Source organism: Galeopterus variegatus, unplaced genomic scaffold (genome assembly GCF_000696425.1).
Source record: "Galeopterus variegatus unplaced genomic scaffold, G_variegatus-3.0.2 Scaffold67, whole genome shotgun sequence".
Taxonomy (NCBI): Eukaryota; Metazoa; Chordata; class Mammalia; order Dermoptera; family Cynocephalidae; genus Galeopterus; species Galeopterus variegatus.
The window spans coordinates 645,592-670,142 of record NW_007726178.1 but is presented as its reverse complement, the minus strand read 5'-3'; the positions used below and the strand labels follow the sequence as shown (position 1 = coordinate 670,142).

Genomic DNA, 24,551 nt, shown 5'->3' with positions numbered 1-24,551 from the left:
GTGAATTTTTAGAAGTGATAATTTATTATTAACATTAAACTTCCCTTATAGAGAATTGTTATCAACTTGAGATAATTTTTGTTGTTTTCAGGGACAGGATTTAGTGGTATTCATATATGGAAAAACTTGACGAAGGGTAGAAAGGGGAAAAACCTATAAACCTCAGGTAGTCTGTTAGTGAGACAGGTCTTTTTATTCATAGATTCATTAAGTGTTTATGTGTAGCAATATACCGATACTGTGAGAGATACAGTGATGGAAAAGAAGTATCATTTCACTCTGAATTCATATAAAAGTTATTCATATCATATGTCTAAAGGACATATGATAAACAGGTATACTATGAGGAAAAAAAAAACTTTTTTGTGAATTAGGAGTGAAGTGATTTCAGTCCTAACTAGAGAGATGAGAGAAAGTAACATGAAAGAAATGATGTGAGAGGTGTCTTTAAAGGACGTGTAAGAAAGAGTTCAGTGGTAGGTACTGACTAAGGCAAGGATATTTTAGGGAGAGGAATGCTTTTGCCAATAGTAGAAAGATAAGGTAGGACTGTTTTTTTTCAAATTTTTTTATCAGTACTGGGATCCGAACCCTTGACCTTGGTGTTATAACACTGCACTCTAACCAACTGAGCTAACTGGCCAGCCCTGGGAGGAGGTATGTTTGATAAGAGATTATAAGTAGTGCAGTTTGAACAAAGCATGAGATATTTGAAGGCACTCTCTTTAGATTCCAGGCTGAAGAGATTATAGGTAAGCAGAGAGCTCCTGAAAGCAGTTGAGCCAAGGGATGAATGTGATTAAAACAATATATAAAAATTATAGAAAGATTAATATGGCTCTATCATTCAGGAAGAGAAACAGTTATGCAGCTGTTAAACTAAAAATTAAGACATTGATATCGAAGCCAAAGTAATCAAGGATGAGCTGGATTTTTCTGTCAAATCTTGGAGAGATCAAATCTTGGAGTGATCAGGATTTGAGAAAACATCATTGGATTTGGTATTTCAACATTCTGGGAAAGCAATTTTGAGTAGACTGAAAGCAGAACCAGAATTTAAGCATCAAGAATGGTAAGGTAATAAAGGAAAGACACTGAGTATAGATGATTCTTTATGAGAAGTTTGGTGGTCAGAAGAAGAGGAGAGAGACTGTAAGCAAGGGGTTTGGAGTTGATGGGAGCGACTTATTTTTGTAAATAGGCAGGACATCTTACTAAGGAATAAAAGAGATATGTAAAGATGGAAAAATTTAGGTAAAGAAGCAGGTTGGGAGGATTTCATTAATTGTAGGTTAGTATAAAAGTGAAATAAAAGGTGGAAACAATGAATTCCTTCTTTTCTCAACTGTTAGCCTAATGGCTTTTTCATATTAAGAAGCAATACTTTCTTGTGAGGATGTTTACTTTTTTCTATTTTTGTTATTATATAGAAGTGAATATACTGTGATAATGTTAATTATTTATATGTACACTTAGATTCAAGAGCTCTGTAGCATTTGTGGATTAATCTTTTTTCCTTTGGATTTCTAAATTTCTGAGCCTAGAATCTACTTGGCTTTGTTCACAGAAGCTTTTTGGTATACAAGCTTATAGTGACACATGTCTTTTACCTTTTTATTCACTCTTTACCGGTACTTGAGTATCATTTGAGCTTAGGACACGAGAGATGATTCTAATTTTGTCATCGCCTTTATGGTACCTTGTTGGGTCTTCACTGGGAACTTTGTAAACTGTGGTGAATCTGAAATAGCCTATTTTAGATGCAAGAGGAGCTTACTAAGGAGTAAATTCGGTAAAAAGCTAGGAATTGCTGTCTTTGTTGCTGTTACACTATGCAAATATTTTTCTCCCTTTATAGTTTATAAATCTTGACATCTAGATGACATTTTTAAGACCTAAGATAAAGTAAAATTGATAATATATATCAGTGGGAAATCTGGAGGGCATTGTTCATATTGAACTTTGTTCAGCTTTCCATTTCTGAATTTCTGCTTTTAAAACTTGAAGATTTTTCTTTCTAAAACATTCATTCATCTCATTGCTTCAGTAAACACTATGTATGTCAGAATGGTAGCCTATAGGTGTAACTATAGGTGTAACTTTGTCCTAAGCCCTTGTGTGTGTGTGTGTGTGTGTGTGTGTGTAGTGAGAGAGGCTGGCTAAATTTTGATTATTGATACTGTGTAAAATGAGTCCCAAATATAAAACTAATTCCGAGTAAATTTTAAGAAGTAAACTGTATTTATTACAAAACAGTTTCTAAAGCATGGTTTTTTAAGCAATTAAAGTACGGAGTTTCAAAAAAAATTTTTCCCAACAGGTGGGAAGGAGAAACCAAAAACAAATGTGGAAGACTTACAAATTAAAAAGGTAAAGAAGAAAAAGAAGAAGAAACACAAAGAGAATGAAAAACGGAAGCGTCCGAAAATGTATAGCAAATCTATTCAGACCATCTGCTCAGGATTGCTATCTGATGTTGAAGATCAAGAAGCCAAAGGCATCCTAAATGACAGCATAAAGGATTACATTGGAAAGAATTTGGATACCAAGAACTATGATTGCAAAATTCCAGAGAACAGTGAATTTCCATTTGTTTCATTAAAGGAGCCACGAGTTCAGAATAATCTCAAAAGGTTGGACAGCTTGGAGTTCAAACAGCTCATTCATGTTGAGCACCAGCCTAATGGAGGCGCATCAGTTATCCATGCCTACAGTAATGAACTCTCCCACCTGTCTCCTGTGGAGATGCAGAAGTTTGCAGAAGAGTTTGTGGGTCTAGTGTTCAGTGAAAATGAAAACTCTGCAGCTTTTTATGTAATGGGTGTTGTTCATGGGGCAGCTACTTATTTACCTGACCTTTTAGACTACTTTTCATTTAATTTTCCCAATTCACCAGTGAAAATGGAGATATTGGGAAAGAAAGATATAGAGACAACGACTATGTCCAATTTTCATGCTCAGGTAAGAGGTTTTTAGTTTTATTTTTTAAAAAATAACTTTTAATTATATATTTTAGACAGGCTTCTGTTCTTAGTTCCTAACTTTGCTGTAGGTTTGAAATGAAAAGGTAAGAATATAATGAAACCATTTGGGAGCATTAAGAGTAAATTACTTTCTTGATGTGAATCTCAGAGTTTGAATTTCAGTTTCTACTTATCTATTTTTTCTTAAAGATTATTAATGAAATAATTAAGATTCTGTTGTCCTTTTTTGCAGGGATTTATCTGGATCTAATTAAATTAATTTAGCCATGTATTTTCCAATCCTTAAAAGTTTTCTTACTTTAAAATTACCTAAAATTGTCTTCTTGCTTTATAATGCTTTAAATGTGGTTGGCACTGGGTCCATCATGTAGTAGGTACTGAATAAATGTTGGCTGTTAAATATATTATAGTACAAAGGAATTATCAGTTATTGTGTAATTATGTGAGAAAATTAGCAATCAGTGCATATATTGAGTTAATTTCCATTTTCTACCCTTTTCTGTGGTATAGAATATAAATTATTCTAAAAAGAAGAGACAGAATCAAGTCCACTGATTCTTGAAAGTGAATGTGGGCCTATTTCAAAGGCTGATGCCATTGTCACCCACTACCAAAGTAGGGACAGTTTAGGCTAGGAGATTGGCCAGTACTTGCATTTATTGGTGCTATAGATTTGGTTTTTTTTAGTAACAATAATAATTGCCAACATTCTAGTTTAGAAGGAGGAAAAAAGTAAAGAAAGTCTCAAAGGGATCTTAGTGGCCATCCATCCCAACCTTTTTCAATTTACAAATAAGCAAACAGAGGAGTAACTTACTGTTTTAAGGTTGTTAGCAGTGCCAGGTGGAGTAGAACAAAATCTTAATCCTCATTCAGGGCTCTTTTCATTGCTCTGAGTATGTTCCTTTTTTTGATAGGTGTTCAAGTTACAGTGTCCACCTTAAATGATAGTTTGGATGTTTAATCACGTCCACATATACTAAGTCTCCCACCACTAATAGTATTTTGGTGTATTTTCTGTAGTATACTGTATTCTGGAATATATGGCAGTATGTAAAGTTTTAATGTATGTGTGTGGGGCGGGGAATTATTCCCAAGTGTAACATGTTTGAGAATTGGAATTTAAATATATTTTAAAAAACAAAAAACAAAAAAAGTAATAAATATTTTTTAGAGCAGAAAAGGAGCGATAGAGAGCATCCATCACCAGATCTGTCATTTTATAGAATTCCAGAACCGTTAGTAATTTGTTGGAGATTACACCCGAGTTTAGTGGCAGAACCAGTAATAGTGTTCACTTTTTATTGAGTACTGACTGTGCCAAGGACTGTTCTAAGCATTTTATGTCTAATAACTCATTTAATCCTTATTACAGTCTAATTTTAGCATTGAAGAAATGGATACAGTGAGACAAGAAACAACTTGCCCAAAGTTTCACAGCACTAGATCGTGAATGTGTTTGTCATTTATTGTTTGTCTGCTATCTGCTAGGTTTTGTGCTAGATTTCTTGACTCCCAGTCCAGACTGTTTCTACAATATTACAAACTTTCTGGCTGTCATACTATGCAATTTTTTTTCAGTAATCTTTTAAATATGGTAATACTGAACATTGATGCATTGCATTATGTGCTTTTCAAGTAGCTTTTCGAGTAAGGTCAGGAACTATTAATTTTATATTAAATGATAAGGATTTTTATCTTAATGATGTAATATGTACAACACGAAAACTGCTTCTGTTATTAAATAAAATGAGATGCTATACTTGTTAATTATGCCAGTGTGTGTCTACGTTGTTGATCTCAAGTCCTTGATGAGCCATCTACCCTGGTTGTCACCACTTCTTCAGGCTTCTTGGGTAATATACATATATTACAAAGAGGAAGCTTCTAAGCAGATGTATCCTCTTTGTTACCAGCTGTGGCTCTGGCCCCATATCTATGTGATCTGCTACCCTGGTGACCTAAACATGTCAGCTGCAAGGAGTATTTTTGCTTCTTTAGCTTTATTTTTTATTTAAAAAAATTTTTTTTTGTCTTTTTCGTGACCGGCAAGGGGATCGCAACCCTTGGTGTGGTGTCGCCCACACCGCGCTGGCTCTGGCCCCATATCTATGTGATCTGCTACCCTGGTGACCTAAACATGTCAGCTGAAAGGAGTATTTTTGCTTCTTTAGCTTTATTTTTTATTTAAAAAAATTTTTTTTTGTCTTTTTCGTGACCGGCAAGGGGATCGCAACCCTTGGTGTGGTGTCGCCCACACCGCGCTCAGCCAGTGAGCCAACTGGCTATTCCTATATGAGATCCGAACCCGCGGTAGAAGCGTCGCAGTGTTCCCAGTGCCGCACTCTCCCAAGTGCGCCAGGGGCTCGGCCCTTTAGCTTTAGACATAAGTTCAGGAAACTGTGTGTAAAAGGTTCATATTCTTTTTATCACAAGATAGATCCTCCAGATCTTATCATTGCTTTAGTGTGGGGTAGAATATTTAGTGAAAAACTACCCTGAACTGCTCATTTGGTATTTTCCTCACCCTGAACTCTTACTTTATTTGGTTTTTTAAGAATTTAGGAACCTGAGGAAGTTGTTGTTTGCAGACTGGAAGGTAGCCTTGGGTTTGTCCTTATGCACTGGCTTTATGAAACTGAATGGGATCCGAAAGAGAACAGATGAAAAATGAGCATACTTATTCTAGTTTAGTTCTATTTCTAATCCTTGAGTCTTCCCTTTAAAAGCTTTTTCTCTTATCCTAATTTGTTATCCTCCAGGAATTGATTTTTTTAGTAATTTTTTTTATTAAAGTATATAATATGTACACCGAAAAGTGCACACATTACAAATGTATAGCTTGATGAATCTTCACAAAGTGAATACAACTGTGACTTTAAAAAGTAGAATATAACTAGTAGCCAAATGCATTCCCCAAACTTTCTTTATCACTACTCTGCCCACCCCCACCATGTAAATACACACCCTGATAACCAGTATCCTGACTTTGAACACCACTGATAAATTTTGTCTTTATCTGAATTTTTATTTAATGGAATTCAATAGTACATACATTATTGTGTCTGGTCTGTTTCCCTCAGTATTATGTTTGTGAGATTTGTCTGTCTGTCTTCATTCATGGATGGGGTTGTATCCATCTGTAGCAATGCTCATTTTTCGAACCCGCAACCTTGGCGTTATTAGCACCATGCTCTAACCAACTGAGCTAACCACCAGCCCGGCGCAATGCTCATTTTTCTATTGTGGTATTCCATTGTATGAATATACTACAATTTATTTATCCAGTTTACTACAGATGGACATTTGAGTTGTTTCTGGTTTGGGCTTTTACAACAGTGGTGCTATGAATATTTTTGTGAATATCTTTTGGTGAGCGTATGTATGCGTTTCTGTTGAGAGTATACCTAAGATCAGAATTTCAAGATCAAAAGGGATGCAAATATTCAGCTTTGCTAGATATTGCCAGTTTCCCAAAGTTATTGTACCACTTTCCATTGCCACCAGCAGGAGCCAGACTTAGTAGTGTCTGTCTTTTTTATTTTAGCTGTTCTGGTGTAGTGGTACCTCCATGTGGTTTAATTTGTATTTCACTGATGACTAAGCATCTTTTTGAAACACTTTTATATATGATTATTGTCCATTTGAATATGCTCTTTTGTAATGTACCTGGTCCACTCTTTTACCCACTTTCTTGTTTGCTTTTTTTCCTAATTGATTTTTGGATTTTTTTTATATGTTGTAGACAAGAATCTTTTGTCAGCTAAATGTATTACAAATACTTCTTCTCACTTGGTATCTTGCCTTTTTTCACTCTTAAGGGTGTCTTTTGGTGACTAGAAATTCTTAATTTTAATGTAGTCTAATTTATAAAATTTTCTCCCCATTTATGATTGGTACTTTTTGTGTCCTGTTTTAGAAATCTTTATCTGTCCCAGGGTCATTAATATATTCTCTGAGGTTTTTTTTCAGGAAAGTTTTGCTGTTTTAGCTTTCACATTTAAATCTACGGTTCATCTGGAATTGATTTTGTATATGGGATGAGGTAAAGACCAAGGTTCATATTTTTCCATATAGGTATTTGGATGATCCAGCATCATTTATCAAAAAGACATCCACTCCCCATTGCATTGCAGTGTCACCTTAGTCATAAATCAGTTGATCATATATGTGTGGGTCTGTTTCTGGGCTCTCTCTGATTCCATTGCTCTATTTGTCTTAATTGCTATAGCTTTAAAATAAATCTTGATATTTAGAATAAGTTTACCAGTTTTGTTGTTCTTCAAGAATTCCTTGGTTCTTTATATTTCCATATAAACTTTAGAATCAGTGTTTCCAATTCCACAAAAAAATCTGGGATTTTGATTGGATTACATTGAATGTGTAGATAAACTTGGGTAGAATTGATGTCTCTACAGTACTGAATCTTCCAGTCTGTGATCATGGTATTCCCCTTGTCTTTTTATTTTCTGTCAATAATATTTTCTGGTTTTCAGTTTAGAGGCCCTTCACTTCTTTTATTAGATATATTCCTAGGTATTCAGATACTTCATTTTGTTAATTAAGTTTTTGAGAACTTGGAGGCTCACAGTGCTTCATAGAATATGACATTAATACACATCTTGAGAAATTGAAAATGTATTTTTTTTTTCTTTTTTTTTTGTCTTTTTTCGTGTCCGGCAACGGATCGCAACCCTCAGTGTCGCGCCCGTACCGGACCGGGACCGGCAACAGGATCGCAACCCTCGGCGCTGGGCCCACACCTCGCTCAGCCAGTGAGCGGGAACTGGTCTGTATGTGGGATCCGAACCCTCGATGGGAGCACTGCCACGCTCCCAACCGGCGCACTGTAGCAGTGCGCCACCGGGCTGGCCCGAAAATGTATTTTTTACCTCATTTCTCCATCATCCTCCTTCCCCTTATCTATGGTATTATCATGCATGTGCTAGTTATTTGGAATGTCAAAAGTGTAGTTATTTAGGCTATGTAAAATTTAGAAGAGACTGGTTATCCATTTATGAAAGCTTGTTAGTAGAATCATATAATGAAACTATATATTTTGGTGGCATTAAATAGATCAGCCTACGTACTACCATGTCAGTTTGTCTTCATCAAAAGAATTGGTTGAGATGATAATATTAATTGAGCCAATGAGAGTCAGTATTCCAGGAAAGGAAAGGAAGAGGTACCAATATTGGAATGTAGTTTCACTTAATATCAACCATAACAAAGACAAGTTGTGGGTAATAAAGCCAAATTAATGTTTCAGTGGTTGCTCAGGAATAAAATTTGCTGATTTGGTCATGATGACTTATCGTTTACTTCTAAATTCCAATAGATTAGGTTCAGTAGAACCTGGTGATAATGCTTTCTATATAGCAGAGGAAAGCAGAAGTGTTGAGTTTCATAAAAAGTTTCATATTTAAAAATTTTGAAATCCAGTAACTATCCATTAATTCCCTTTTCTACCTTTTATATTCTTAAAAAAACTTTTGGTCTAGTTAAACCCAGTCCAAAAAGCAGTATTCAAAAGAACCAGAAACATGTGAGAAGACAATGTAGAGTGGAGTTGATAGAGAAAAAGGGTGCTAATCTGACCTTTATTATTTTTATTTAATCTTAGTTTGGAAAATACATTTAGCAGCATTTAAGGAATTATGATAATGATAATGGGGATCTTTGTAATTAATTAGCACTGTTTTCTTAATAGATAAAATAGGGTGTATATAATAATGCTAAAATATGTATTTTGCGTTTTCTTGTATTCTAATGTTGTAACCTGTATAAATAGTGAAGCTTGAAATGTTGTAAATAACTCATTAGTTTGAATGTTCAGGATAGGTCCTCATATGTTCAAGTTGAGATCAGACCCAAAGAGAATCACTACCACCCGAAAGGCCACTGTATATGATGACAGAAGTTCTACATTGCAACCGTTCATAATGATGTGAATGGCATTCCTTAGATTTTGCAGGCTGATGGCCCTTACTGCCAGTGGCTCGTGGAACCCAAACCAAGTCCATGCTGAGTTTGCATCTGCATGAGCTTAGTTTTCTATTTTTTTGTTTTTGTTTTTTTTTTTTAAAGAAAAATCGGGGCAACCAAAATAATTTGCCCTAAATTCTGTGGAAACTAAATGACGACAAATTATGTAACTGTGTCTATGATCTTTATATTGATAGTGTTTGTCTCTATAATTTTTACAAATACTCATTTTTGCATCCGTTCATCTTTATCATTGAAAACATGCTAATTTGAGATATTTTGTGTTTGTGTACATGTGTATATATACACACATACATATATATTTTTATGTTATATACACAAATATATAATTTTTTTTGTTATAAACACAAACACAAAGGACACTGATAAAGAATCAAGTCATTCCTATTCTTTGGTCTTTGGTTTTAGAATTCTTTTCACTTGTATTATTCTGTTTTCTGTCTTCATCTATTTCCTTACAGATTGCCTGAAAGTTTTGAAAATCCTGTGGAATTATGTGTTAATAGGCCATGTCATTTCTCTAGTGTTGTCGTCTTGAGGTTAATGGTATAATATTAATCAAACTGTATGGTAAAGGTCTGTTTGAGAATAGAAACATATATGGACTTTTTCTAAAGTTTGTAACCTGTCTATATCAGTTAGCTTTTGCTGCATTAAACAAACAAAAACCTTCAAAACTTAGTAGCTTAAAAATTTTATTATTTCTCACAATTCTTTGGTTTGGCTGAACAATTCTTTTGGTCTCTGCCGGCTTAGCTGGGGCCATATGGCTTCATTCTTATATCTGATGGTTGACAGACCAATTGGTCTTGGGACACCTTGCTTATATGGCTGGTAGTTGGTTCATGTCAACTGAGGTGATAGCCACATTTCACTCATCATGTAGTGGGTTAGCATGGGCTCATTCACGTGGGTGGTGGTTGCAGAGTTTCATAGGGTAGAAGGATGGCAAGCCCCAGTGTAGAGCCTTTGCTTGTGTTGTGTTTGCTAATGTCCTGTTGACCAAAGGAAATCACACGGCCAAACCCAGATTCATGGGGTGGGGAAATAAACTCCATTTCCCAATAGGAGTGACACAATCACATTGTACAGGAGTGAGCATACAGACTTGGGAAGAATATTTGTGGCTATTTGCAATCTATCACATCTGTTCTAGTTTTTCTACCACTTCTGTTTTATTCAAATATTTATTTAGACATTTATTGTGTTCCTGTGTCCTACCTGGTAGGGGTACAAAAAGTCAAGTAAAACAGGAGTTTTATCTGTCAAGAAATAAGTAAGATTTCTATTTTGTCACTCTGTATTTAATCAGCATGCCCTCTGAGCCCTGTACTAAGAACTGTGAGAATATGAGAACTGGAGCAATTGTCTTCTAACCATACTTTTCCTACCTCCAAACTCTAAATCTTACTTTTATTTTATCGTGGTTTTAAGTTGTTTCTCAAGTAAGTTGTGTCAAAATGTTACTGATGATTAAAGATCTGCTGTTTTAATAATGAAACTATTAATATGTCTGATCTAATCTGTTAGACCTGCTTCTGTGCAGAATAAGGGGAGAAAACTAGCATTTGTTGAATTCATGCAGGGTCATTAACTGCGTTAGGCCAATAAAGACACTTGATGTGCCGTCTTTGAAACATTGTCTGCCTTTCTGCTAAATTTTAATTTTGACTAATTGTGCCTTCCACATCCTCTTACAAACTTATGAACTTATCTATATAAAATATTATCATGGCAGGCACCGGATGTTCTAATTGAGAAAGGAGCTTTTTTCTTTATTAATTTAAAAATGGATAATATTTTAATCCTTATTTTAGTTAAAAGTTATAGGGATTTTTTTTTTTAAATGTTGATTAAATGTTGTTACCATTATATATTTATTTGAAAGTATATGGCAGATGTAATGGGGAATGGCTCCCCCTTGTGGCACACTCATTTATATCAGATGTTTACATTGCCGTAGAAAGAGTGCAATGAGCGGGCCTCGGTTTTAAAAGTAAGGGACCCCTCTCTCCTTCCTACCCCCTAAAAAAAGCTACAACAGAATTGAACCAACAGCCTCTTCTGCCCGCACCCACCCTCTCAGTTTTTGGCTCTAATAATTATCCTACTTTTGTATTTTCTTTGAATTAATGCTGATATCAGCTAAAAATATTTATATATTCTATATTTATTATGGATTACTCTTAAAGTATTCTGAGGAACTTCTAATATCTTGGGATGTTGACTGGCATACTAAAACAACTATAAGAAAAACAGGTTTTGAAGTAAAAATAGTTTATATAGTGCTGTACCAAATAATCTATATTTATTTGCTGTGAGGCTTCTCAGAAACTTTAATAGCCAATGTGTGTGGTGAACTTCCCAAACAAGAAGGATTTTCCAAACTTACTGGCCTATAGAGTCCTCTTTTCAGGGAACACATTTTGAGAAACAGCAAGTTTTTTCAAGTGAGTCATTTGTGGGGTTTTTTTTTTTTTTTTTTTTTTTTAAATATTATCACTGTATTTGCCTCTTCTCTGTTGCAGCAATTTTTATAAGTAAAATAAGAGAAGACAGTATTAAGTCTTATAGATTTATTTTGGCAACGTATTTCCTTTAAGAAGGCTACCTTTTGCTCTTTATAGTAAACAGACTTCAGAATCATAGGGGTCTTTTTGTTTTTGTTTGTTTGTTTGTTTGTTTTTCCTTTTTGTCTTTTTTACTGACCGGTAACGGGATCGCAACCCTCGGTGTCATGCCCATACCGGGGACTGGCAACGGGATCACAAGCCTCGGTGTTGCGCCACACCGCGCTCAGCCAGTGAGCGGGAACCGGTCTCCATATGGGATCCGAACCCTCAGCGGGAGCGCCGCCACGCTCCCAAGCGGTGCACTCTCCAGTGTGCCACCGGGCCGGCCCTTTTTGTTTGTTTTTTTAAAAAGATTATGTGAGGAAAAATGAATAGAATTTTAGTTTAAGCATAATTTAGTTAATTCATTTCCTGTTAACCAAGGATTCTCTGAGATTTTGTTATTGACACTTACCATGAGTACAAGAAACCTCCTATTTCCTGCTTTTTCTTTACCCTCATAACATTTACAGAGAATATACAAGGAGAAAAGTGAAAATGCAGCCATGATGTTTGTGGTTTTTGGGTTTTTTTGGGGGGGGCTGTAGGGAGGAGATTTAGATCAAAAATGTTAGATCTCTTCTAAAAGGCACTATTTAAATACAGGCTTTTGCAAAAAAATATAATTATCATGCCTGTCTTTTATTGTGTTCTTTTTGAAAGATCTATACCTAAATCAAGAGGAACCATATGTACAGTCTTTGCAATTTAGTATATTTCTTTTTTAGGAAGTCAATATGATACATTATAAGGCAGTGACATGTTTGATATTTTTTCAGGTTAATTTCTTAACTGCATCAGAAAACTGATGGTTTGGGGCCGGCCCAGTGGCGCACTGGATAGTGCGCCGCTTGGGAAGCGCGGCGGCGCTCCCGCCCGAGGGTTCGGATCCCACATACAGACCGGTTCCCGCTCACTGGCTGAGCGAGGCGCGGGAGCAACACTGAGGGTTGCGATCCGTTGCCGGACACGGAAAAAGACAAAAAAAAAAAAAAAGAAAACTGATGGTTTGATTAATGTTTAGTGAAGTGAATAGATGTAAATACCCTAATCTCACATCCAGCGTCGTCAAGACGTAAGGTTTCCCAGATAAGTGATTTTTTTCTAGATGATGGAACCATAAAATTTTAAGGACCAAGATTTTAATAAAAATATCCTTTTTACTGAACATATACAACATAATTTCACACTCTTTTCAGTCCTGGTTTGTCATTATGATGTTATAATACTGGTGCCCTAGGGCAGCTGCAACTGTGCTTGCCTCTTGCTCTTCTTTCACTTTTAAATGTGTGGTTTCTTATCCTTTATGATTTCAGAGATTGGTTATAATTGTGCCTAGTGTAGGAACATATATGTAAGTAGAGGACCTTTTGTGAGCCATGATCTTTGTGGCATTTATTTTGGCTATTTAGACCACATATTTTGGCTATTTAGACATTCTTCCAATTCTTACCTCTCTTCTGTCCTTGAATTCTTCATAGTTGAAATTGCTGCATAGGTGATTTTTGGAGAATTGAGGCTTTATTTTCTTATGATGTTGTAGATTTAATTTTATCCTGCGTAATAGGTGAATTGTGGATATTTGCTATGTAGTATTGCAATAAAACAGGTGTCACCAAAATCAAGAAGTATTTACATTTTTGTGAAAAGCATGTGGATTTCATTTTTATATTTTCTTTTAATACCTTAAGGTGCCATGTATATATTTTATCAAGAGGTATATACTTTTTGAATTTGAATACAATGTTATGTGTAATTTGCCAAGTTTAAAACATTAAGTTATTGTTTTCAACTGATTTAATTTGGGTTTAAAATATTGGGTTATTAAACTAGAAAGTTGTGTGAAATAGTATATAATTAAAAGTTATATTAAAATATATTTTAAAATTTATTTTTACAAATTAAGATTTTGTTGACTTCAATTTGTATTTTAAAATTTAGTTTTAAATTTGATATATTTGTATCTGTCCAGTTGAGCTATCATACATAGTATCATCTTTAATATTTAGAGAATAAATGTTTCAGAAGAAAATTACCGTTTTGTTTTAAATGTGATAGCTAAGAATGCAGAGTTTCTATAAATACCATATTTTCTAATAGAATTTACCTTTGGTTTTAATAGAGAGCAAATAGGATCCACTTCACAGTGTTAGCACATTTTGGTTAAAAGAGAGAGAGAGAGAGATTTATACTTCTGTTATAGTAGGTTATATGTGTAAGTGAATTTTACATGTAATCATATATGTTTATATGTATTTTGCCATGAGGTGGGAAGAACTAATTATAAAGAGCCAATTTAGATATTTCAGAATATAACCTGAGTAGAGTCTGTATTACTTAACTTTTAAAATCAAGGTTTTCCCCCAAATCCTTTGAAATATTTATGAATTTTAATATGACCATACTTAAGAAAATTGTCAAAAGGTACAGCTTCTTCTCAGGTGGTCCCAAACTAGGCATAGGATAGAGGAAAAAAGAAATTAAGTTCTAATTTACTCTATTTTGTTAAAGTTTTTAGTGTTTAGGTTTGTACTAATATAGACAAGTATTTCATATTATTTTTAAACAAAGAACATTTGTAAACTTGAGGAGAAATTGATGTGTCTTAGTCGATTTTCTACTGTTTATAACAGAATACCTGAAACTGGGTAATTTATAAAGAAATGAAATTTTTTTCATACAGCTCTGGGGGCTGGGAAGTCCAAGGTTGAGGGGGCATATCTGGTGAGGGCCTTCTTGATGACAGGGGACTCTTGTAGAGTCTCGAGGTAGCATAGGGCATCACATGGCAAAGGGACTGATCAAAGCAGCTCAGGTCTCTCATCCTCTTCTTATAATGTCATCAGTCCCACTCCCATGAAAATCCATTAATCCATGAATGAATTAACCTATTAATCCAGTCACCTCTTAAAGACTCCACTTCTCAATATTGCCACATTGGGGATTAAGTTTCAGTAACAGTTTTGGTGGGGACAAACTGTATTCAAACTATAGTATAATGTATATGTATAATTTGAATGAAATGAGATGGCTAGGTCAATAACATTCTTTCACTCAATGAAATGATCATTCTAACCTAAAATAGCAACATCTGGTCAAATCAAAGACAGTAAAGTACTTGAGTTATGACACAAAATATCATTTGTCTGTAATATTACCACCTAGGAAGTTTTACCCATATTTTGTTACTTGGTGATACATGTTTTTATTCCTATTTAAATAAAGAAATTTTACTCTACAAAAGTTGAATGTTAAGTGTGTTAATTAGTTTTTGTTTTCTGATTATTAATTTTTTTATTCTCTATTCTCTATAGTTTAGTAGTGTTGTAGTAGCTTTTTTTTTTCTCTTTTGTAGAATGGAAGTAGTTATCTGAATTGTATTATGTCAGCTAGGTAGAATTCAACTATTTTAACTATTTGAGAAATGAATTATTTTGTGTATAGTACGACTTTATTTTACCTTCTAGATAAATTGACTGTTACAATTTCAGACATATTTTCTCACAGAAGACTGTCTCTGACCTCTAAATCTCTCCTTACATTCAGAATAAAGAGCATTCTTTTCTTCATTGGTGTGTCTTTTGTATGCATGTATATAATTCTTCCATGTACCCCCTTGGAAAAAAGTACAGTGGACATTAATCCATTTGACATGAGCTTTAAAAATATGTTTAAAGTACCCATTTCTTTGGGTGAACTTATAAATTGAGTAGTGCTTAGCATTTTAGAAGAATTCACTCACTGAAAATTCCTTGCCGTGGTAAAAGTGTCCAAATTATTTAGTTGATTATTGTTGTTACTGTGATATAGTAGAATGAGCCACCTCAGTGGCAAGGACTTATTTGATGATGATTTTGTTAGAACTAGTTAGCAGTTTAAATGAGATACCTGATTTAAACAAGAGAAGGAGATTGATGCATAGAAAATTTACTTATTTTTATGAAGTAGAAATAGTACCTCCCTAAATTACCTTTTAAAAACCAAATGATACATTCTAAAGCACTTGAAAAATTTGTGTTTTACAAATTAAGTGTTGTTTGATTTCATCTTCTTAGTGGCAATGGGGTCTCAAAACTCATGGTCATTCACAGATTCAAAACTGAAGCTGCAAATTTAGAGTCACATAACAGAACTGATGTGTTATATTCTGGTGAATTTGCTAGAGTTCAGATTCATACCCTTAGCTTTGTTAGACTACATTATAGAAATGCGTATTGATTGATAACTCATTTTCTTATTGTAGTGCAGTTAGTGCATCTGAACATCTAGAGCCTGAAGACTTTTGTAAAGTCAGGTTTTAACTTTTACCTCCCTCAGTATAGGAGATGATAGGAATTTTTAGGAGACAGGAAACAGATGAGATCATGAGTACAAGATGGGGACACAGACTAATTTGGGGCTTGGAGGAATGGTTTGTGGTTTTGAGAAGTGAATTTGTGACAATTTATGAAAATGGAAGCTTAGAATACTGGTAAATAAACTTACTCAGGAATTAATGTGTCATTATTATATTGCTTTGCTGATTATGATAAAAAGTACAATTCTCTAATGTCTTAAATTATTCTATTACAGTGGAATTTTTTTTTTTTCCTTTTTGTCTTTTTTTACTGACCGGTAACGGGATCGCAACCCTCAGTGTCGCGCCCGTACCGGGGACCGGCAATGGGATCGCAACCCTTGGTGTTGCGTCCGCACTGCGCTCAGCCAGTGAGCGGGAACCGGTCTCCACATGGGATCTGAACCCTCGGCGGGAGCGCCGCCGCGCTCCCAAGTGGTGCACTCTCCAGTGCGCCACCGGGCCGGCCCAAATTTTTTTTTTTTTTTTTTTTTAAAGATGACCGGTAAGGGGATCTTAACCCTTGACTTGGTGTTGTCAGCCCCACGCTCTCCCAAGTGAGCTAATTGGCCATCATTATATAGGGTTCTGAACACGTGGCCTTGGTGTTATCAGCACCACACTCTCCCAAGTGAGCCACGGGCCGGCCCTTACAGTGGAATTTTTATTATCACATTTCTGGAAATATGTGGGTTGGGGCTTACATACTTTGTTACATGATGGTTACTGTACCAGCTGTAACTGTGAGGATTCATCTTTCAGTGTGCATAATCTGTGTCCATTATGTGATGAAAAGTTGACCATCCAGGTTTGGTTGGGATATAGAAGACTTTCAGTTTTAAAACTGGAATAGTCCTGGGCAAACTGGAACAAATTGGTCTCCTAAATGTAGTGGACACACAAGTTAATCCAGAGAAAAAGATAATTAGGATTTTGTTTAAAGTTTATTTATTTATTTATTTATTTTTAGTTTTTTATTTTTTTCGTTTTTGTGACCGGTAAGGGGATCGCAACCCTTGGCTTGGTGTCGCCCGTACTGCGCTCAGCCAGTGAGCGCACTGGCCATCCCTATATAGGATCCGAACCCGCGGCGGGAGTGCTGCTGCGCACCCAAGCGCTGCACTCTCCCGAGTGCGCCACGGGGCCGGCCCTTAAAGTTTATTTATTAAAAGAACTTGTTTTGCTTAAAATAAGACTCAACTTGTTTACTAGTGTTAGTATACAAAAATGCATAGCTTTCTTTGTCAGGATTTAAATATACTTGTGAAAATTTGGGTATCAGTGAATCTTGAGGTATAGGCTGCTTTATTTTGGCTGTTTGAATGCCACCCATTTGCTAGGTAGGCAGGTTTATATAATTATTAAGTTTTCTTCAGCAGTCTGAGGTAAAACTGCAGTTAAGGAAACCAAAACTCAAGGAATTTAAGTGATTTCTGAAGACCACATAGCTGGTAGATAGCAAAGGTAAATTTGGGACTGAGGATTCCTGATTCTCAGATTCTAGTAGATCTCAGAGTTAATAATAGAAATGTAAACAGGTAAGATCTGGAAAGGAAGATCATCCTGGTGTCCTTTTAGACATACAAACCACTAGTGATGGTTAAATGTAACTTTTTCAGAGGGTCTATTTTTGGAAATTCTCATAAAAAGGTATGAATCATCACATTAGAAAAATGCAGGTATACCAACTTTTGAATATAATTTCAGTGACATTAGAGATCAAATAATGAATTTCTGTATTATAATGAGATGTCATAGTTGTCTAGAATTATGCTGTTTATCTGAACGGTGTTTTCATAAGCAGTGCATAGAAATAGAAAAGTAAAATAGCTTGATTTAGCGTAGGTTTTTTTTAATGACTTATTTGTTCTTATTTGTTATTGTTAGTAAAGGCTTTTGTGTTTTGTTTTGCTTGCCTCATATTATGTTCCAATGCTGAGACAATATAAGTTATTGTTACACAGTGATAACAAGCCTTATGTGTAACTTTTAATTAAATTCATATTCTTCAGGTAAAAAGAACGTATTCTCATGGTACTTACAGAGCTGGCCCAATGCGACAGATAAGCTTGGTGGGAGCAGTTGATGAAGAAGTGGGAGATTACTTCCCTGAGTTCCTTGACATGTTGGAAGATTCACCATTTTTAAAAGTAAGAGGAAACAATATCAGTAATTAAACTTTGGATGTTACTTTCATGCTACAGGTGACAACAAATGAAAGGCTATTTCAGAATTATAAAAATTTTGGTTTTATTTGAACTGGAGGGATGGAAATAAAGAGAGGGGAAACAGAATAATTCTTGTGTAGAGTGTACATGTAACTTCTCTGGTCCTAATTACAATGGCAAAGCTAAGTGGTGAACCAGAAACTAACACTTACTTGTTATTGCTGCTTTAGGAAATTAGGTTCCATCTGTTTATCAGCTCTTTATAAATTGAGTGCCAAAGGATTTAAGAAGTAAAGGAAAGGTGCCTACTAAGTTAAAATATTTAGGACAGGGCCGAGCCCGTGGTGCACTCGGGAGAGTGCGGCGCTGGGAGCGCAGCAGTGCTCCCGCCGCGGGTTCGGATCCTATATAGGGATGGCCGGTGCGCTCACTGGCTGAGTGCGGTGCGGCCGGTCTCAAAAAGGACCAAAAAAAAAAAAAAAATTTAGGACAAAGGAATGGCAGTTTGGCATTGTGGAAAACTGGTCTGGGAAATTGTACATCTGTATTTCAGCCTTGGCTATACCTAATTGGGTTGGGTATAGTTTCTTTATCCATAAATTAAGGTGTTCAGATCATGTAGCTTAAGGCCCCTTTAAATTCTTTAAGTAATTTCCAGCCAGATTCCTGCCAACCCACCCAACTTTTTTTCTAACAGCCTCTGTATTCCAGAAAATGTTTCTTATTGTGGACTACTGGGGCTATCCCACTGAGAGAGAAAGCTCTGAGCTGTGTAATTAGGTTAATTATTTAATCAGTAATTCAAAGGTTAGTGTGAACCTACACTAAAATTCAGGGTCCACTTGAGCAGCAAAATGTCACAAGATCAGTTTATCTCTAATACTCAACACATCATCTATTGAAACGTTTTTTTTTTCCCATTTCTACTTGCTCAGATTTCTATCCCATATGTGTATATATATTTCTCTTTCTTTTTTACCCTGTTCCATTTCCCTATCTTTTCCTTTTTTATTTCTTTTAAACTTTTTGTTTCTTTTCTATTTCCCCCAACTAGTCACATCATGGAATTTGGTTGCATTTATTATTGAATGATATTTTAAAAAGCATTACTGAATACTATTTAAATAGTTGCTTCAAATTTAATTTTCAAAGCAAATGAGCCAAATGAGTTATTTATAGAGAAATTTAATCTGACAATTCTCCTTTTCCAAAAGATGGTTTATGGGATGAATTTTTTTTTTAAATCCATTCTCACCATTCCATGAGCAATGGCCCTCAGTTATATCTTTTTCCCTTACCTTCCTCTCCTTCCCCTTCCCCCCTCCCTCCCCTTTCTCCTCTTTTTCTTTGGCTCTCTCTCTCAGTCTCTCTTTTCTGTTCTGTTCTTTAAAATATTCTTATCTCTGGTAAAGGCAAACAACCTCTTCAAGAAACTACTAAAGTAAATTTTGGTTTTGGTTTGGTTTTGCTTTTTGTTTTGTTAGTTTTTGATTATCATTAATCAAAGAGGTGTCCATTTTTCTAAACTCAAATTTAATTGTTCATTTTTATAGATTCTTATGGAGAGCACTTGCTTTTTTGGTCATCCTGTTAACATCATATGATCCATATGTTTGGAAGGAAGAATAACAAATGATGAATACAGTGAATCATACCTCTGGCAGGGTGGGGGGAGGGAACCATCCAAGCATAATTATTCTCTTGGTGTGTTTGAAATAGAATTTTTTGAAGCAAAATATATGAACATGTAAGAATATTCAAAATAGGTATATATTTCAAATGATTAAGTATAAAGGTGTATATGAAAGTGTGTTTGTCAGGGGAGCAATATTCTTTAATGAATACTTGAAGATACATTTTGAAATAATTGATTTCTATGTAATTATTTGTCTCTAGTGTACACTGCCATGGGGGACACTATCTAGTCTAAAATTAGAGAGTCGAAAAGATAGTGATGATGGTCCCATCATGTGGGTACGTCCAGGAGAACAAATGATCCCTGTGGCTGATATGCCAAAGTCACCTTTCAAAAGGAAAAGGTATGTTGGATATGACTTTTTATTGCTGGGGATAGGTGTTTGTATGCTGGTGTGTATGTGTGTTAGTTGAAAATCGGGGGAAAGGAAAGTTTAGAGAAAAATGGGAATTTAAATTAAAAAATAGCTACACGTGCTGATGTAATTTGTTACAAAGGATCAAATATAATTAAGATATGAGAAATGTAGGGAAATGAATAAATTGTAATTAGGGCGGAAAAATGTCATTCATACAGAGATTATAAACTATTTTGGAATAAATTTAACAAATATTCAGAACCTGTATTAAGAAAACTAAAACATCTTATGGAGGTATAAAACAAGATCAAAACAAGTAGAAAACCCTACTGTGGATAAAAATGATAGTTCTTTGAATTTTTTTCATTTCATTTGGACTCACACTCCTAGTACTGAATAAAATGATTTTAAAGTTCATAAAGGAAAAAAACTGAAAGAGAAGTGAGGAAGAACTTGTGTCATTAGATATTAAAAATTACTATAAAGCTTAATCATTGGAATAGGATAGAGTCCAGAAGTAGATCTGAGTATATAGTAAATTTAATACATGAAGTAGATGGGAAATGGAAGATTTATTTAATGAATAATGCTGGCATAATTGGCAGCTCATCTGAAAGGAGAGAAAGGCAGAGCCCCTACATCATACAAGAAATAAGGCAAAGATTTAAACATAACAGATAAAACAGTAAAAATATTAGAATTAAATTTTTTTTTTTTTGTCGTTTTTGTGACCGGTAAGGGGATGCAACCCTTGGCTTGGTGTCACCCGCACTGCGCTCAGCCAGTGAGCGCACCGGCCATCCCTATATAGGATCCGAACCCGCGGCAGGAGCGCTGCTGCGCTCCCAGCGCCACACTCTCCCGAGTGCGCCACAGGGCCGGCCCTAGAATTAAAATTTTAAGCCTGTGAGAGTTCTTCATAAGCAAGCCAAAAAATATATAGTGGCAATACTGTTTGGAGAGAAGAGATATCAACAACAAAGTTCAAAACTGTGATAGATTGGACTAAAACTTTCATAACATGTGACAGACAGTTCATATAGAAAGAGCATTTTCAGATTGACCAGAGAAGTGTGAACAACCCAGTAGAAAAATAGACCTTAGGCAGATAAGTGTATTTTAAAATAACTATAAGATATTTTTACTCATTATATTGGCAAAATTATTAATAGAGCAATAATATTATAAGCTAGTAGGATGTGAAGAAACAAATCTTTTGAATTATTGACAGAAGAGTGAGCTGGCTTAATTTTGTGAAAGTAATCTGGCAATATCTCATGAAATTTACCATATAATTCTTTGATCTAGCTCCCCTCCTTTTGGGAATCCCCCCAAATAAAAGCATTAAAGGTAAATATGTAAGAATATAAGTTGTAGCGTTGTTTATGGTGAGAAAAAAATTAAAACGTCTAAATGCCCACCAACAGGGGAATAGTTGAATGTTTCATACATTCTTATTAAAGAGTATGGTGAGATAGTTAAAACAGTTTTTTATGTCTTTTGATCGGGAAGGATATCCATGACTCTTGAATAAAATGTACAGTAATGTGTCTGATATGATTTTAGTTTTATGAAAATAAATACAAAAACCCATGTGTAAATGTATATTTATGTGATTACAGAAAAAGGTGTGAAAAAATGTACAGTAGGTTAACATTGGTGGGAATGGAGGGGGTGATGCTGAGGGATATAATAGCTTTTCTTTAGATACCTAAAGGTAGTTTTACTGGTTATAGTGATTATTAATAAAAGAAGAAAAAAGTCATTGAGTAAACTGTAGATTTCATGACAGCAGGGACTATGTTAGGCTTGTTACTAATATGTAGCACCTAAAAATCGTGTCTGGTGCTTAATACTTATTGGATGAATGAAATTTTACAAGTTAAAAATTAAGTTGGTTGTAAATGGTAAAATTGATGCCATTCTTAGTGGTTCTTAACTTTTTTTTAGGATTTATAGATCATTTTGAGAATCTGAAAGTCTCTTCCCAGAACAATGCAGATATACATAAACATTTAGATATAATTTAGGGGGTTCATCAGCCCCTTGAGGAACTTCCATGCACCTCAGGGTTTATAACCCATGGTATGTGTGATGATTTCATATCAAGTTATAGTCTGACCAACTAATAACAACACTGTGCCAGGCACTGTGCTAAGTGCTGTGTATGTCTTAATTCATTACAATATAGTGTTAATGAGACCAAACTTGTGGACCTGAAAGCCTGTTAGCTTTCCACACAAAGCAACATCATCATCTAGCTTTCTGACACATGTAGAACATTAATCACAAGGAGCAAAAAAGAATATTATAGCATCATTTTTGTGTGTGTGTGTGTGTGTGTGTGTGTAATAAGATCAATGCAGGGGTGCATAAACAGCAATAAGTAGTAGGGATTAAGAGTGGGAAATTAGAGAACTAATAAGGAAGAGTGACCTCTAGGAGGATAGACTAGGGTGAGGGGGACAATACAGAGTTCTCTCTGGAAGCAACAGAAAAACCATGGAGGAAGATAAGTAAGATGTTGACTCCTAGCCAGAGAAGTGTTTCTCATAGTTTTCCCCTTCTACAGCCAAATTGGAGAGGTTTCTGCAATGAGTGAGGCTAAGTAGGCAGCAGCTTCTGTATGTATATGGATTCTACAAGGTGAGCAGTAGAAGAGAGGGTCAGTGGGAGATGGCTATCTTCCAAGACAGAGCTAAGGTTTTCCTTTCTACCTCCAATAAACCATGCATGTTTTGTGGAAGCACTTATTACCTGTTTTCTTGCCAATTTACTTATTTTTGTCTTCTCACTATAATATAAACTCCTATGAGAATAGGGATCTTATCCATCTTATTCACTACTGTCTCATTCATTAGCCCCAATGCCTAAATGGTACCTGGCATATAGCATGTGCCCTATAAGTATTGAATTAATGCATTTTGAAAAGTTGCCTATTTGTTCCAGATAAATATCTTGTGTTAGCTAAGTGATCTACGTATGGCCATGGTCCCACACAGATTAGATCCAAACACCAGGTAAAGATTCTGGTATAGGGAAACCCACATAAACCACACCATCTGTTATTTAGTTTCTTATCCAAGTGTGCAGTTGTGAAGAAATGTATACTTGGATGCATATACAACTGCCACTTTTGTGAAGGGTATATTAGAAAAATGAGGGGGCTGGCCAACTAGCTCAGTTGCTGAGAGCACAGTGTTGTAACATCAAGATCAAGGGTTTGGATCCTCATACTGGCCAGCTGTAAAAAAAAAAAAAAGAAAGAAAAATGAGGGGATTGTATGTGTGTTTTTGTTTGTTCTTGCTCATTTTAAAAATAGAACTTGATTTGATAGTAGGTGATTAAATATTTCCTTTTATCTGAATTATGTGATTATTGAATGTTTGATGTCAAGTAAGCCTCAATATTATCAATCCAAATGTTTCATGACAAGTAAGCCTCAGTATATAAATGTAATTTTTTTAATAAACAGAACTACCAATGAAATAAAAAACCTTCAGTACCTACCTCGAACCAGTGAGCCCCGTGAGATGCTTTTTGAAGACAGGACAAGAGCCCATGCAGATCATATAGGACAAGGTTTTGAGCGACAGACTACAGCTGCTGTTGGAGTGTTGAAGGCTGTGCACTGTGGAGAGTGGTATATACATACTACTGCTACTTTAATGACAGGGTTTTTTTGGCTTCTAAAAGTTTTCTTGGAAAGTTTCTTAGTAAATTCTCCTTACGTTGGGAAAAATATTTCATTTTTTTCATCCAGTATTTGGATATACTCATTGTATAATTGCACTAAAGAAGATTTTAAATTGCTGTAATGTAATTTTAGTCATTTGGGTTGACTGAAGTAATTAACTTCATTTTCTAAGTGACTTGAGGTGAAAAGAATTAAGGTAAAAGGAAAACTAAGGTTAACTTGATGCTTTCTGTATGGCTGTTTACAAATGTCATCTCATTTAATTTTCTCAACTACTTTTTGGCCCATATTTATCACACAGGAAACTGAGGCTCCGGGCTGTCATATGACATTTTTCCAGTCATATATTTATTACATGATAGTGCTGAGACTGATTTCAGACTTGACTGCAGACTCTTGTGTTTTTCCTTTCTTCTGTTCTACTTTGCTGCCCCTTTTCTGAGATTTGGTATCTGTTTATTAAGTATTTGTTTGCCTTTCTTTGTTTTTCCCAGCATTGCTTACAAGTTTTACGTTGAATATTTTGATAGTTTAAAAAATAGATTATTCTTTTTAATATACTTATGGTGTCATCCCATACATGTAGTAACTTTCCATTTATTAAGTTGATAAAACACATATAACAAAGCTATAATTATACTGTAAGGTAAGTTTTCTCAGATTTTTTTTCTCTCTTTTTTTCTCACATCTCAA

At 35.1% G+C, this 24,551-nt stretch overlaps 1 protein-coding gene across 1 annotated transcript in view; it reads left to right on the top strand.

Annotated features, from left to right (window-relative positions):
* RSBN1L (round spermatid basic protein 1-like) overlaps positions 1-24,551 on the top strand; it is a 79,852-nt gene that overhangs the window by 45,275 nt on the left and 10,026 nt on the right. Inside the window, exons 3-6 of the mRNA XM_008577507.1 lie at positions 2,321-2,961; positions 17,951-18,088; positions 20,003-20,145; positions 23,637-23,804. Coding sequence (XP_008575729.1) covers positions 2,321-2,961; positions 17,951-18,088; positions 20,003-20,145; positions 23,637-23,804 — 1,090 coding nt within the window. The remainder of the gene's footprint in view (positions 1-2,320; positions 2,962-17,950; positions 18,089-20,002; positions 20,146-23,636; positions 23,805-24,551) is intronic.